The sequence below is a fragment of the Acromyrmex echinatior genome, chromosome 9, assembly GCF_024713525.1.
Source record: "Acromyrmex echinatior isolate Ae372 chromosome 9, ASM2471352v2, whole genome shotgun sequence".
Taxonomy (NCBI): Eukaryota; Metazoa; Arthropoda; class Insecta; order Hymenoptera; family Formicidae; genus Acromyrmex; species Acromyrmex echinatior.
Window position 1 is genome coordinate 13,810,465 of NC_141860.1, and position 16,990 is coordinate 13,827,454.

Sequence of the window (16,990 nt, forward strand, 5' to 3'; positions counted from 1 at the left end):
ATTATACGTTCGCAAGTATTATGCGTTTAATTATTTCTAGCATTGTAACGTTTGCGGTCCGATGTAATCGAAACTGAATATTTCGCGTAATATTATGGGATAATCATCGGTTCCGCCCATCGAGCAGAAATATTAAACGCAATTAAACGCTTCCCTTTGGTAAACGCGTGTCGTATGCGAGAATGCAAAATTCGCCTAGTACGCCGTGGATCGGAAATGAGATCAAATCTTTCGTCTCAATTAAGTCTCTAACTTTCGTAAGACCAGAAATAAATTCTCTCACTACGATATCGAATCTCAATGAAGTAAAATTTATATCGACATCTTTTTCTATTGAAAATTACGTCTTTAATCTTATCAAATATCTATCTTAATATTTTGAATCTTTAAACGATTACTCGACCACAATGAAATGATATTCAGATGTTGAATTGAGTTGGGAGTTTGATTCGCGGATACGTGCATAAACTTAATATCATCCCTAGACGAGATCCGAAATGAGACAGCTATCTTAGCTCGCAGCTCAACTCGTCAATTATAATAAGGCACGTAATGAATGGACGCCTTCATGATCCGCAATAGAAAAAAAGACGAGGAGAAGGAAAAGCTGATTTCCTTTGGCGTATCGACCAGTGAACGTTAAACACGCTCGGCTTAACGCGAGACGGAATAATGAGCATACGGGGATACAAGTACAAGCAGAAGGGCCGTCACTTACGTATCTCGCTGCGACAAACCGTATAATATGGCTCGCATTATACGAGCGACGTAGATCCATACGCGGAGAGAGCTCTACGCGAAACTTTACTTGGAGTTCGTAACACGCGTATCCTTAATCTTTGCGTGGTAGATATGAAATTCTCTCTTATGAAATCTTGTTTTATGAAAAGGCACAATGATTATAACAATGAACATATATTATAAAACAATAAAAGATCATAAAAATCCGTTGCCAATCAAACTTAATTAGCAATATAAAATAAATAAATAAACAGCTTCTTATTATATTTTTTATGTTTTTATTATTACTTTAGTTTATTATTTTACATTGGCAGCTCGAATATTTGTATTATTTATGAAGTGTATTATTTAAACGTGCTTATAAGATAAAATAAGATTATTATATTAAAAAAAAAGAGATATTTAAAAAATTTATTTGAATGTTTTAATTATTATTTTTGTATGATTCGAAAAGCACAGGTTTCCGAAAATATTTAATTTATTAATTTAATAATATAAAAAATGATTTTTAGCTTCTTAAATCGTGATTTTGGAATAAAAGCAAGATCTGCGGACTTATATAACAGCAATCTGGATGTCCGATTATTAAGCTTTTATACTTCGACGTCGTGCTTTGATCACTCAGCTGTACGTTTTATATTTTAATATCCGACGAATGAAAAAATCGTGGCGATAAGAAGAAGGCGATGCGCTGGCGAAACTAACGTCAGGCGAAACAACGACACACGAGACAATTGGCATTTTGCGAGAATTGCGAGAGAAAAATCTAAAATAAACGCACTAGATGTCAGTATCTCGATGTATTACGTAATTTAATGTTGCAACACGAATGCAAAGTCCATGCACATGATGCTCGGATATGTCGATGTATCCCCGACGTTTTGTGGTGCACGCGTATATGCGTGTCTACGCGTGCGCACGCAACTTTCCATCGTGTACTAATCATGATAAAAGCAGCCGGCAGCGCGTTATATCTGTCATCCAGCATGTCTCATCTTGCCTTATAATGGAAATATGAAAGATGTCACATCCATGCCTTAAGAAATATCTCCTTCTCTACCTCTGTTATTGTTTCTTTCTTTATTTTTAAAAATACTACGGAATATTATTCTATCGCAGTGAGTCTAAAACAGTCTGTATACGTTGACGCAGTAGCACATCTTAAGAAATTAATAGTACTTTAATGGAATAATTGAAGTATTTAACAAAGTTTTGAAAAGAAACTAGGAAAAATCTTTAACTTTGATAACAAAATTTCATACGAGAATTTTATCTATTTCTTGTGATATATTATATGTTTAAATTAAGGATATTTTTGGCTGAATAATATCCGTTCAAAGAATCAGTAAAAAAAATTGATTTTAGCCAAAAAATTTGATCGTAAATTTTCTTTAAAACCAATCACGTAAGAAAATATTATATCATGAAATTGCAAAAAACAAATAATTTGGCTTATAACGACTTTGCGCAATGACTATATTTTGCAGCAGTTTAACAGTTTTAGGTAAATAATTTTTTAACGCGTAAAGAGTAAATGAATTTAAATGAACTTTTGTCTTTTACACAAAATTTTTATGAAGTTTTATATGTAAAAAATTTGATTTAATTCGTAATGTTACTTTCTCATCAAATTTGCAAATAAGTATTATAAAATGCAATTTTACGTAAGAATTAAAGCAAACAGAAAAAATAATAATTTTTTAATCAAGAAGAGAATAGTGCTGAAATTTTACAACAGATATTCGTAATAAATATTCGTAATTATAAAACAATCTATGACATTTTTATATTTTTGATAATTCCTTTAAGATATAACATATACATTTTTAAATAAAAATATGAAATACATAATGAATTTAAAAATATAACAATAAATAATCTTCATCAATGGAAAGCAATTGATTGGATTATTTAACCCATTTAACTTTAGACCGCAAGTGTCAAGAAGAATTATTAGATTGATTAAGACAAAAAGGAAAAAAACATCGCTATTGTAATTACCGGCATTAAAAGATCGCTTCGAGATCGATTACACGCGTCGCACGTTTCAGCCATGTGCCACGTCGCACGCAATCATAGCTTTTTAGATCTGCATCCCACCATTCCTATCCACCTGCGACCATCAGTAGGGCAAATTGTGATTTATGCGAACAGCGTGCGACCGTCTGACGAAAGAGAATTGTGAGCGTAATGAGTTATGGACGCTCGTTCCTAATTTAGATATATGATCGTGTAATCATCTTTTTGCTTGACGTCCGTATGTCACCACGATATCATTTATTCCTTTTTTAAGCAGGATTATCCTCTATTATCGCATACAACCGATTTCAATCTTAACTAAAGTGAGTCCTGAGTTACAACGTAATAACCCGAAGATGAATAAATTATTAACTATAATGAGAATGTGTGTTTTCTAACATAATCAAAGACAGATCGATCATTATGTTTACTTTATAAATGATTAAGATTTATTTGTCAGGTTTATGAATAAAATGTAAATTATACAATCTATAGTATTAATATTATAGGAATTGAAAAATACAAAATATATAATTTTAAAAAATATAATACAAAATATAGTTGGACGTTTTAAGTAAATCTCAATAAACAGACTTATTAGATAATACCCTTAAATCTGATAAAATAAAATAATGAGGGAATGAAAAAATTACTATCTTTATTTTTACTATTATATTTTACAATAACAATTTGATAAGGACGTTGCAATTTTTTATGATTATAATGATATAACTAACTAAGCGCTGAGGTTGCTAAGGTAGTTGGGAAAATAGGTAAGTCACTTTGAAAAGTAATTTATATTGTCACCATTATGCATTATTTAATTAATTTATTAACGCATCAAGAAATTACTTTTTCCGTTACAAGGAATAAAAGTAACTAATCACAAATAAAAAGTTACTTTTTTTTAATGAGTAATGAGTGACTTTTTCAATCCATTACCAGTAAAGTTTGACTTTTTTCCAACTCTGACTTACTATATTATCGACCATTATAAAAAAATTTGCTATTACCAAATTCTTATTATAACAAAATAAAGATTAAAAAGTAACGATCATTACAAGTAACGCGTACTTCGCCATTCTCTGAAAATAAATATTTTTGGATGATTCCGTGCATAAATTTGCACATAGTCGCGTTCCTCAGTTTTAATTGAGCAGCGGTTCGTTGCAATAATGTTCGTGTCACATAAATTGCGGTAATAAATGGTAATTATGTTACTACATACTGCGGTCACCCTATCGATTTGCGCTTGCCTATGATTTAATATCTGCGACCATTTTACTATGAAATTGCACTCGAATCGGATAATAACGCCTGATAGCTCAAAGAAATGGACGCCCCCCTCATCTCTCTCTCTCTCTCTCTCTCTCTCTCTCTCTCTCTCTCTCGCTCTTGCTCCCTCTCTTGCTTTTTGCATTCTAGTGCAATCTCTAGGGCTGCATGTTCGTTGAACCCTCAATAGGTGCACTTTTGGAGTAGTCAGCCAGTCAGTCCCCTATAGTATAGTGGCTACACTTCAGGGTCTCAAGTATCTGCCGAGAGGCATGTAAGAGCGAAAGACCTGCATATCGCGTTCGTGATACAACAAACCACCGTCCAAGATGAGATTTCAAATATTTCACGAAGCTATGATGTAATCTAATGAACTAGCCTTTTGAGGACACACGTTCGCTCAAATATTATATCTTGTCCACTTCACAAAGCTTGCTAAATAATTACGCTATTCTCTTTGCGTAGAATTCTCAGCAAACAATCAAAATACGTTGTGGCATTTCGTTATGCATAAAGAATTTAAATTTTTTTAGACAATACAGATATATGTATTGATTTTATGATTAAATTATGTTTAATACATGAAAAGCAGGAGAATTTAATAATGAAATATATATTATATATTAGAAACGTGAGGAATTAAAAAAAAAACGATAAGGATAGGGGGAAATTCAATTTTATTATGTGAATTACTTTTCACCATAAACTATAGAATGTCCTGTTGTAAAAGGAATGTCCTGTCGTGAATTTCATGTAATGTATATTATAGTATAAAGAAGAAGAAAATCTAATGGTTCTGTCATACTGTGTTATCTTTTTTTTTTCCTTTTTACTTGTCATGCAGTATCATTGAGACACATGAGCTTTCATCGCAAAGTACAGACAATTTTGATTAAAAAGCGAAGCTTATCATAGAGTTATGCGCCGATAATTTCGCGACGAACGGCTTATAAAATGCAGCGATAAGTAGACTTTTGCTCGAGACATTTTTCCACGACTGTTTTCATTTTAATTAAAATAAATACGGAGGTAGAAAGAATAAACAAATATAAAAAAGCGTTGACGTGTTCTAAACTGCTACAACACAATAGCTATGCGGCTATTATACTTACAAGAATTTACGAGCGAAAATTGTAAGAGCGAACTTTATATTTTTCTCATAATAGTTTCAAGTATAACAAATTTAACCGTTAAATTTATATTCAATAATTGTACTTTTTTAAAAGTAATTGTATTTACAATGAAAAGATCCGATAGTAGTTAAACCGTTTAATTGTGTTTTAATGATTTTACATATACAAAGTTTTAATTTTATATTTAGCAATAACATCTCGCTTGATTCGTAATTCTTTAGCCATTTTTATTTTAATTTAAAAAATTTTGAGCCTGAATGTTATCTAATTTTGTCAATTGTTTAAAAAATAAGCGTTTTTACATACACATACACACAAGGTAAATACTAAGTTATTAAATACTCATAAATATTTTTAAAAATTATTCTTTACACAAATTCCAGACAAAAACTTTTCATATTCGAAATGACTTTGTTTCATGGTACGGGGGATCAAAGTTGAAACTTTAAAAAGTTTGATCAAGATAAGCGATTTTCGAATTTTTTGGGAAAAACGAATTTTTTTTCAACTTTGATAACTAAGTTTTGGATATGTAGTGATAATACGAAATTTTCGTCTTGAATTTGTGTGAGGAATCATCCCTTAAAATCTTTTATTAGAGTTTTTAGTATCCACTCTGTATATGCCTATCTACATATCTATCTACATATATGTATATAAATTGTAGACAATAGAACAATTAATGGAATGTCGTATCGCCAATATTAACAAACCAAAAGAACCAATTCAACTAAAATCAATTTTAAATAGCTGTTAAATGCAACGTAAAATTATATTGTATATATTTTCCGAATACTATCTCACATAATTCCTTTTAATTTTATCGACGAAAGTTGAAAATCTGAAAACGTGATTTTCCCAATATCGAACTTCCAGAGTTCGTTCATTCTTTCGAGGAAATCATATATCTATTGGGAATAGTTCTCAACCACGGCAGCAAGCAGAGTTTAGCTTTATTCGACGAGTTCCTTGCATCGCAGAAAGCCGCGGAAGACTAATCGTATAAAATAAACGACGTCATTAGCCGTGAATAACGCTTGTTTCCCGGCTAAAACAGCTCATACTTTTCCCGCATTCTCGTAATTTAGCCGGCACGTGAATGCGTGAGACGCCTCGTTTTCGTCGACATAGCAGAGTGTATAATCCCGCTAAATGTCGGGTAATTAAAAACCGGGGAGCAAATTAGCCGGCGCTATAGCTCATTAGTTTTCGCCGCCTTGTAACGATGAAAGCACGGAAACGTCGAATGGTTGAATGCCGAATATCATCGGGATACATTCCGCTTTTCGAGCTCATACAAATAGAGACTGATACAGACATACAAACACATACATGCACAGACACAAACGTAACTCGCAAGACGTACACACGTGCGCGCACTATGAAGCTTTAATTAACTTCGCGAAACACTATTGTAAAACGTTTGCCTTTAACAGCGAGAATTTCTAATTATGATATAAATCGAGCCAACCGCATGTTCCTCAGATAAACTTGCTCTCGGAGCAGAACTCACAGTAATACGCAAAGCAATGTAGGTAATTCAAATATTTTCACGTACGCACGCATGCACGCACGTACGCACACGCACACGCACACGCACACGCACACGCATACGCACACAATGATGTAGCAGTTACATAGGTATATCCTTGAGAAATCGATATTTTGAAATAAAAGCTTTAATCGAATTGATGAAGATTATCCCCTTAATGTATCTATAAATTGTATAAGCTATAGGAGATTGATCAAAACGTTCGATTTTTTATTTACTCTGAATATTTATTTGTATATAAAATATTGATGAGTAATCTTATTATTTTCATATAAATGGTAATTAAATCTCAGGTTTACTTATAATTATATGTATATAATGTTTAAAATCATAATATTAATATACATTAAATATGTCATAAATAAAAATATTCGCTTTCGAAGACATTATTCTCTTAGATTATTCTTTAGAAAAATGTAATCCTGCCATATTCATACAAAAATAATTCTTCTCTCTGGAAATATTCTATCGTGCGTATAACATTACATTATATAATTCCATGTATAATGCTAGATGTACTCATTATACACAATCAAATTGCCTCATACGCTTAATCATTCTTGATCTGAAAATTCCTGGTTAGCCAGTTGATAAAAATAGGAGTCAGTATTCTGAATCAATAAATTTGGCTCATCAAATTCCAGAACTTCACCATCCCCTATCACTAAAACCCTGAATGGAAAAGAGAAATAAGTTTTTAGACAAAAGCTAGCGATAATTAAACTTAAAAAATGATTTTCTGTATCTGCAAATTATTAAGTAAGCTTAAATATGAAAATTACAATACCTATCACAATGCATAATCGTTCTTATTCTATGAGCAATAGTAATAACTGTCGCACTTTGGAAGGAAGATTTTATCATCGACTGAATAAATTTGTCCGTCTCCTGATCTACATTCGCGGTGGCTTCGTCAATGCAGACAATCTACAGATGATCAATAAGTATCAAGATTAATACGCGAATGTTCAGCTTTTTTGAATGATGTTATGGATAAGAAGTACCTTAGCGTTATGTAGCACAGCCCTGACTAAGCAAAATAATTGTCTCTGACCAGCACTGAGATTACTGCCACCTTCGTCCAAGATTGCGCCCAACCCACCTAATCGATGAACTAAAGAATGCACTTTACACTTTTCGAGAGTTTTGTATATATGCATGTCGGTGTACTGATCCAACGGATCCACGTTTTCTCGTATGGTACCCGAGAAGAGAAATGGGTTTTGAGGTATAATAGCTAAACGGGATCTAGAATGATTTTTTAAATAATTAACAGCGGTAATTCTTTGTAAGTTTAATGGGATATTACCTTAACGCTTTCAATGATAACGTTTGAATATTCACGTTATCAATTAATATACTTCCAGAATCGATTTCTGTTAGTCTGAATAATGAAGCTAACAATGAACTCTTTCCAGCACCAGTTCGACCAACAACGCCTATTTTCTCCGCTGGTCGCGTAACAAATGTTACTTCCTTCAAAGATGGCACCAAATGATCTCTGCAAATATAATATTAGGTGTTGGAATTAATTCGTAGCGTTTTACAAGTGATGGGAAGTACTTTCATTAATGTATTTTTTAATGCTCATGTGAAATAAATAACATTCTTTCATTAAAAAACGCTACGAATTAATTCCAACACCTAATAAATAATGTGTTTTCCAAATATAATAAACATATATTATTCTGAACCGAAAGTTTAAAGTTATTACCTATATTTTAAAACAACTTCTCGAAACTCTACAACACCCTGACTAGGCCACGCGTAAGGTGGATTAGTGCCCATTGTATTCTCAGTCGGCACGTTGTCTAAATACTGTTTGATTCGTTCCACCGCAATCATTTCTCTTTCTGTTTCAGTAAAAGAGTTCACTACCCCAGATAACAATCCAGTTACAGACAACGCATACGTAATTGCTAAACCGATCAAACCAGGGTCAGCTATATTATATTGATGTTGTAAAACTGCCATGACGCTGACTCCGGCCAAAAGAGCAACACCGATCAATTGTAACCTCAGTGCAAGCCACTGACCGATAGCTATAGAGGCAAATTGCGTTTTCTGATTAGCTTCTAATAGTAATTCGTTTTCCTGTTTGAAACGAGGTACAGTACGAAAGGCTCTAATACTCGTCAAGCCGCTCAAAGTTTCATTGAAATGAGCGTACAAGGGAGACAACGTGATACTAGATAATCGTTTTACTTCTCTCGACGTTAACCTGGAAGATAATAAAATTTTAATAAATTACTAAGTATTTTATTTATTATTTGTACAAATTTACAATATTACCTGTAATGATTTTGTATCCAATGATAGATGGGTATAAGAGGTGCTAATATCAGGAAAATCCATGGTAGTCCATAAGCAGTAACTATAATAGTAGCAACCAAGCCAAATAGATGTGCCAACAAGATGTTAGTAATAAAAGGCAAAGTATCATCGATTGTATATGTATCGGAAGAGAACCTATTTATGATCCTTCCAACCGGTTGAATGTCGAAAAATATTGTTCTTGCCTGAAACAATATTTTTATAATAAATTCTTAGTCAAAGTAATAATTATTCTTATATCTCTAGTTCATATTCACCCGCATAATTATCTTTAAAAGTTGCTTATGCATCGTTACAGCTGCATGTATTCCACCATATGCAAAGATGAAAGCTCTAATTAAAGTAAAAATAGAATTTAATGTAGCTAGCAAGCTATAAACTATTAAGTAATATTTTGTATCGTGGAAATCATAATTATCGTAATAAAGTTGTAATTTTCCAAGTCTGGACGTGTCGGTTGAATTAGTTGCTGTGGCATTAGCGTGCGTCACCCAGTATGACAGCCATAAATCCGTAATATTTTTCGAGCTTTGCATCAGAATCATAGATAAAAATATTGAAATCGCCAAATATCGTCCTATGGCTTTGACGTAACATGTATACACCGAGAAACGTACTGTCCCTTTTTCGGTCGCTTCCTTGTCAAGTAATGGATCTATCTCGTCTTTTTCCAATCGATGAAATTCATTTTGTTGTGCCTTTAGAGAAATTATGTCCATGTCGGATTCGATGGAATCTGACAACAAAAGATAATCTTCCAAATCGGGCAATATGTCACTCGGTTTTCCTTGATTAATAATTTTTCCTTTCGACATTTCGATGACTAAATCTGCATGAACCAAATATTGAGTCTGATGCGTGCACAATATTCTGGTTTTATTTCGTAACAAACCCAGAATTACATGCTGGAAAACATGTCTGGCAATTCTGACATCCAATGTCGCTAATATATCGTCTAGCAAATAAATATCTTTATCCGCATATATAGCGCGAGCCAGGGAAATTCTTGTCTTTTGACCACCACTTAAAGTATTTCCGGCTTCACCAACAGCTGTAAAGTCTTTGTTAGGCAGTAAATTCAAATCGGATGTAAGCGCGCAGGCATTTAAAATGTTCCTGTTGTAATTGTAAATAAAATATCAAGTTATAAATAACATGACATAAATAAATTTATCGTTGGAATTAATTTTAAGCAACAATCGATACTTACTTGTATTTGTTATGATCATATGGTTTTCCAAACAGTATATTATCTCGGATTGTACCACGTTGTAGCCAAGGATTTTGTTTTACATATCCAAAACCTTTGTGATCGTCATTAACCGCTATTATCCCACTAGTTTTTGTAATTTCAGCCAAAATACCATCTAAGAGTAAAGTTTTTCCACTTCCAATCTTGCCCATAATACCAATCAATTGTCCCTTTACAAAATATGTGAATATAAAATATATATATTAGGTTTTACAAGTGATGGGAAGTACTTTCATTAATGTATTTTTTAATGCTCATGTGAAATAAATAACATTCTTTCATTAAAAAACGCTACGAATTAATTCCAACACCTAATATATATACATATTTGTATATATATATATTGGAAAGTTTGAATAAAATTTATTCTTACCTTTTGTATAGATAAATTAATATTGTATAAAGTGAAAACATCATCGTCTTCGAATGTAACGCTTTTTTTAATGTCGGTGCTTGAAGATGGAGTCGCAATCTTTAGACTTGTATTAGTATCAATATCGTTATTTCTTGAACGATTCACAGTAAATGTTACATTTTGCAGCAATAAATCAACATCAGGAGTAATATCTGTATAATACAATGACGCGTCCATATCTGGGAGCTGAAATAATAAAGTAGAAACTAAGTATCTCCAAATGTAATAATGCATTATTTTATGCTATATTATAGTCTTAATATACATACGTCCAGCATTCTTTGAATTCTCTTAAGAGATACCCATGCCTCTGTAAGACCATTTAGAACCCATGGAAACGCATTTAAAGGTCCTATTAACATGTTCAATAATGCCATACTGGTAAAAACCGTTTTGGCATCTAACTGATTTCCGAGCAATACATACGTTGCAAACGTTAATATTGCGATAATGACAGGTGTAGTTGCCCAAAAATAAACACAAAGTGCATCCAAATATTTTCTACCTCGTAAATATTTCACTTCATTTTCTCTTATCTCTACACAAAAAAAAAGAAATGTTTAAATGCAGAGCGCCAAAAAAGCTAGAAATTATTTATGTAAAAGCATACTAACTGAAGATATTTCGTAAGAAGTGATCCTCCCATACATTAACTTTAATTGTAGTTATCCCACGTAGAATTTCTCCCATCAACCTCACTCTTTGATCTTTATATTCCATAAGTTTAGTACTAATTTTACCAATTTTATTTGCTATTATTTTATTAATTGGTATAAGTACTATTGAAAACGCAACACCAGCTAAAAACGAAACTCCGATTTGCTTATGCAGAAGATATAGTGTTACGAATAACTGAAAATAAAAAAATATATTTTTAGTTTCTTTTTAAAAAACGGCAATAAAAAAATTCACTCACAATATAAAACACTATATTCTTTCTTAATGTATTAAAAAAAAAAAAAGAAAAGAAAACGGATTCAGATTACCGTTGTATAATTACCTGTAATGGTATACTCCAAAATGTATGAAAACTAGGACAGCTATTGACCAATCTGTCGCTATCGGTGCTCATAAAATTAATAATTTCGCCAAAATTAAAATTGTGATTTAAATCGATATTAGAAGAATGCAATGTTTTTCGATAGACTAAAGTAATAATTGCAGAACGAAACTTTAAGCCCACAACAGACATCCAAAATGTAAAGTGACTATTACAAAAGGCATCTAAAATATTATTATTGTAATTCATATGGTAAATATTTAAGAAATTTCAAAAAGTTTAATTTTGTACCAATTATAGCACTTAATATTATAAGGGACGCATATAGATATCCGTGCGAGATTGGCTCATTCTTATCTTCAATAAAACCTATTAATTTATTTAATAATATTGGTCCCATAAAAGAGCTGCAATCTGCGATAAACTTTAGTATTCCAACTGCATAAAATTCCCAGCCAAAACATTTGTGCAGCAGATATAACAGTGTCACTTTCTTTGTAACTATTTTTACATTCGAATGAAGCGGTACTTCCAAGTTATTTTCAATTCTGTTATTAATCATTTTTGGCTGTAACATTTCACAAGATTATCAAGATTATTATAAAATTAAATTAATTTATAAAATGATTTTCATATGTGATGAAAATATTTCAAGAATATTTATATCATAAATAAACTGCAAAATGTTATGTCTTCTTGTTTACCATGTTATGTAAGCATTGATCAATTTTATGACTGATCGTAATGGTACCGATCTGATCAGGTAAATCAAATAAGTCATCAAAATGATTTATTAGTCCCTTCACGCCTTTTTCCATTAATGGTGTTACCCAATGAAATAGAAGTTTAGAAATGACAGTTGTATCTTCCATAGCTATGCCAAGATAACTCGGATCGTGTTCCTCTGGAAATTGTACGTATGAAGAAGTGGGACTACTCAGTAGTGGAGTGCGTTCTCCTATCTACAAACACATTCACTGATCTGTGATATCTCTGCATGTTTACTAATTCAACAATTTTAGATATCATAAGCAATTAAATAAGTTTTGCAACTTGAGTATTTCCGGATAATCAGAAACGCAGATTTGATGTAAACACTAGATAATTATGTGATAACTTACTGCGACATTTCGCTGCAATGATGCTCTTATCCGTTCCGGCCTAGCAGGACCAGGTATCAATGTTATAACATACAATATCAAAAGAATAACTGTGGTGATACTAAATCCCAATGATAAATTTGGCAATACATCGTCTTTAGGCTTATTATTGATGTGGCTTCGTAATAATAGCACAGAAACAACAATCAAAAGACATATTAATGCTCGTATTAATACTGGTCCACGTGGGTTAAGATTCCATCCACGTTTCAAGCTTAAAATAAAACAAAGATGCACAACCCATGCCAAACCTTCAGTTCCTGCTACAAGATAATCTACTGGTTTAGCAGAAGTAAATTTATCCGTAATATTCAACTCATAATTATTGGTATGTAATATAGCAGGAGATGTAGTAGTATCCTTAACATCAATTTCTGATGAAAAAATTGATTCAACAAATCTAAGAGTATGATTTAATCCATCACGTATCTTGCTTATGATATCTGTTTCATTCTCTAATGATGAATTTATGTTTTTGTGAATGGAAATGTTCAATACTTTTGGTATTGGCGTGCTATATTCTTGCATTTGGGTATGCCTCAAAGGTATAGTAGTATCAGTTAGAATAATGTATGCTCTTATAATGGGTAATATCACAAGACATATTGTAATTAAGATTCTTAGGTTTATAACATGACAAATATGATGTTGTTGAGATGAAGATGTACTTCTTTTGCCACTGTGATATGCAGAAATTATAGCTAAGATAGCTAACACTGGTATCTGGAAATTAAGAAATAAATTTCATAAGTGAATGGCATTAATTTGTTGCTTTTCACATGTAATACGAGATTAAATTCTATTATACTTTACCTGAAGACAAAGCTGTTGGAAACATATACTCAAGTCATTCGTTTCAGGATTCACTGGATTAATATCTCCACGATGTCCACATAATTCAGTCCAATTCCACTTCCATCTTTCTGCATCATTCAACCAGTTATCTGCCATACTGTAATATTATAATTACAGTTATAATCAACATATATAATAAAGAAAACTTTATTTTTGATAGATTAACAAATATTGTTAAACAATGTGAATTATATCAAAACGTATATATAAACATTTAATACTATTGTACCATATAATACTACTGTATTGCTATCGCATAGACATATTTGTTAAAATATAAAGAAAAATTTCGTTAAAATATATCAAAAGATATATTAAAAATGTATCAAACAGAGCAAAAAATATATAAAATATATGTTATTTTGCATAAAAAGAAATTTTTATGCTTTTTATTCCATTGAATAACATAATATTTCGTTAATTAATATATATTAATTTATAGTATATTAAACTCCTTATATGCGTAATTGTAAAAAGATACTATTGACTTGATTGATAATCAATTATAGGAACAGATAAGAGGTTGACTTAATACAACATGAGTAAACAATAAATTAGCGTAACAGGTTTAGAACACGTATACACCTATACCTGTTAGTCGAGGAATTTCTATAAATATTGAAGCACGCAACATCAATAAGCCCGTATTTATTATTTCCTTCCCGCTTGTATTACATTTTGTCGCTGCATTCTCACAATTGCTCACAATGGTGATCACTCGCAGGTTATGTTTCCCTTGGTAATGACGTGACGCATAGCACAGACTATGGATGACGAATGTCTTAAAGAATTTTAAAATTAATCGCACATACTAAGAATCACGTCTTTATCTCGTTTATCATCGATAACAACAATAATAGACAACAAAACGTAATTTCACAAGAGGCAGATACAAAAGACGAATAAAGATTTTTCGTGTGTGCTCTAGATTAATCTTATATCGTTTTTTACTAATTGCTGCAACAATACAATTACAAAGCACCGATTCGTCAGTGTACGCAATTATCCATTTTCCACACTTGATCTGAATTTCTGATGAATAAAATTGAAGAACCAAGCACTCTGCAGAAAAACATGACTTTAGGGGCTAAAGGAGATCCTCTGCTAGATGAGAATAAGAATAGCAACAATGAACAAAGCATGGACTGTTCTATGTTAGATCTGGAAAAAAATGCCCTCAAGAAGGAGCTTCTGGACCATGTGGGTAACAGCAAAGCAACTTTCAAGAGCCAGCAAAAAGGAGAACCTGAGTTAACGTTTGAGGAAAAGCTTGCTATAGCTGGGAAGTTATTGGAGAAGAGTCACTGCTTATTTTTATCTAAATTTGGACAATATATGAAGGTGGAACACTTGGAGTATTTCAACAAAAGTCAGGATTATGAGACAATCTATCATGTGAACAGGTTACAAAGGTATTTCAATAACTCCACACGTCATATTGACATCAAAAACAGAAGATACGAAGCTTTGAAAACATTAATAGAAAAAGGAGACTACTTTAGCGAATGTGAAATGATGAAAAGAAATCCACTGTTGTATGAACATTTAGTAGGACAGTATTTGACAGAAGAGGAGAAGAAGGCTAGAGACAGTATTGATACGAAGAGTGTAAATTATGTGGATATACTTATGGAAACCATAGAAAGAAATAAATTAGAAGATCGTTTAAAATCTCAACAAAAGGAAGAAGACGAAGTACGAGAGGAAAATGATTCAGATGAAGATGATGATAATGATGATAATGATAATGATAATATCAGAAACAGCATTGTTGAAACAGCATCCAAGACAAATTTTGAGGAACAAAATTATCAGCAATGGGGTGAAGAATTAAATGAAGTAAAAAAAAATAGAGATAAAGACCAGAAATTACAAAGCAATAAAATACATAAAATATCAAGCCAAGAAATAAAATTACTTAGACAAGAATTTGTTACAAACATGTATCAGAGTTTCCTGGATGGTAAAGATACAGATTTTGATTATAGGTATATGTTGTGCTAATCAATAAATATAATATAAAAGGTCTATAAAAGTTATGGATGTTTTTGTAGAATATTTTTTAATATAAAAACTTCATCATATTATATTAACATTGTTTTTATAATAAATTTTCATAATTTATAAGTATAGTAATAACACACACACACACACACACACACACACAAAGATAAAATTAACAATGTTGTTTTATAAATTAGATATATATAAATTCACACCGAAATATTCAAATATTTAAATACTACTTTGATCAAAAATAGGATTTTTCTTACTCAATTAGATTTATTGTCATCTAATATCTCGAATTATAATATTTATCTTGTATAGAATAATTTTTGGAATAAGTAAAATAAATAGAAAACACTTGTCCCATTTGTTATTTTATAATTTTTAACTAAAAATAATAAATACAACATTTTTTAGACATCTAAATGTAACAGTTGCATTAATATGTATTTTTATCATTTGTTTTCAGTACTGTAGATGACAATGAAGCTTATGATAACGTTGACTTGAGAAATCAAGATGAAGAAGAAAAGTATTTTGATTCGGAAGTTCCTGAAACTGTTCTCCCATGTAATGAGTGCAATGATCAAAATGAATCTGAAGATGAATTGGATATATATATGAAATCGCTGAAGGTTAAATAATATTTTACACTTTACACAATTGCCCCGCTATTGTTGGCATTGATTCACAGAAAGGTTATTTATTCACTAGGAGCAGACTCCTACAAATCCACACTCTTTGGATAATCAGATGTAGCCCTGTGTACATTGGGTTACAATAAATATATTCGTATTTAACAAAAGTCTTTGGTTATATTATTTATTTTTTGTTTACTCCACTTTTACTCCACTTTCTTACTCCATTTTCTTGAACAGGATGATCCAGACCAGCCGAAAGAACCAGCATGTACATACGTACTGTTTATGAAAAATTGAATCGAAAAATCTTCTATTTGGCAATTTTTGTAATTTTTTTTTAATTACCTAATAAATAGAATAGTTGTGATACGCTAATATCTGTGAAAGCGTTAAAAAACATTAATAATCAGAATAGTTTATAAAATAATAGTTTCACATTTTGTATTTGTTTCTCGTTTTTTATATTCATTTTATATTCTTAATCGGATATTTATTAAATTTTTCGTGTGTATCTAAATTTCGCTCTTATTTGCATTCAAATTTAAAAATTTTTGTGTATATGTAACTGTATAAAATAAGTAATAAGTGGCAACGATAAAAAAACAT

The 16,990-nt window shown here is 31.4% G+C and overlaps 3 protein-coding genes across 6 annotated transcripts in view; 2 read left to right on the forward strand and 1 right to left on the reverse strand.

The window, feature by feature from the left end:
- Dscam1 (Down syndrome cell adhesion molecule 1) overlaps nt 1–16,990 on the forward strand; it is a 414,656-nt gene that overhangs the window by 297,878 nt on the left and 99,788 nt on the right. The gene's annotated exons all lie outside the window — the stretch shown is intronic.
- LOC105149869 (ATP-binding cassette sub-family C member 10) lies at nt 6,927–14,469 on the reverse strand. 3 transcript variants are annotated; one of them, XM_087409207.1, is made up of 17 exons: nt 14,328–14,469; nt 13,695–13,833; nt 13,380–13,604; nt 12,426–12,683; nt 12,013–12,289; nt 11,722–11,945; nt 11,336–11,573; nt 10,991–11,259; nt 10,680–10,907; nt 10,265–10,476; nt 9,312–10,170; nt 9,013–9,239; nt 8,435–8,941; nt 8,030–8,221; nt 7,725–7,968; nt 7,508–7,647; nt 6,927–7,392 (listed from the first exon to the last, which is right to left on the reverse strand). In XM_087409207.1, exons 2-17 carry the CDS (start codon nt 13,830–13,832, stop codon nt 7,275–7,277), a joined length of 4,356 nt encoding a protein of 1,451 aa, XP_087265333.1. In that variant the 5' UTR covers nt 13,833; nt 14,328–14,469; the 3' UTR covers nt 6,927–7,274. The 3 variants fall into 3 exon arrangements, with proteins under 3 accessions (XP_087265333.1, XP_011060890.2, XP_087265334.1); XM_011062588.2 differs by having other exon boundaries at nt 12,843–13,604; XM_087409208.1 differs by lacking the exons at nt 6,927–7,392; nt 7,508–7,647; nt 7,725–7,968; nt 8,030–8,221 and adding an exon at nt 8,228–8,364 and having other exon boundaries at nt 12,843–13,604.
- LOC105149868 (coiled-coil domain-containing protein 97) lies at nt 14,446–16,548 on the forward strand. Of its 2 annotated transcripts, XM_011062587.2 has the most exons (3): nt 14,446–15,724; nt 16,213–16,378; nt 16,458–16,548. In XM_011062587.2, exons 1-3 carry the CDS (start codon nt 14,772–14,774, stop codon nt 16,500–16,502), a joined length of 1,164 nt encoding a protein of 387 aa, XP_011060889.2. In that variant the 5' UTR covers nt 14,446–14,771; the 3' UTR covers nt 16,503–16,548. The 2 variants fall into 2 exon arrangements, with proteins under 2 accessions (XP_011060889.2, XP_087265341.1); XM_087409215.1 differs by lacking the exon at nt 16,458–16,548 and having other exon boundaries at nt 14,448–15,699; nt 16,213–16,346.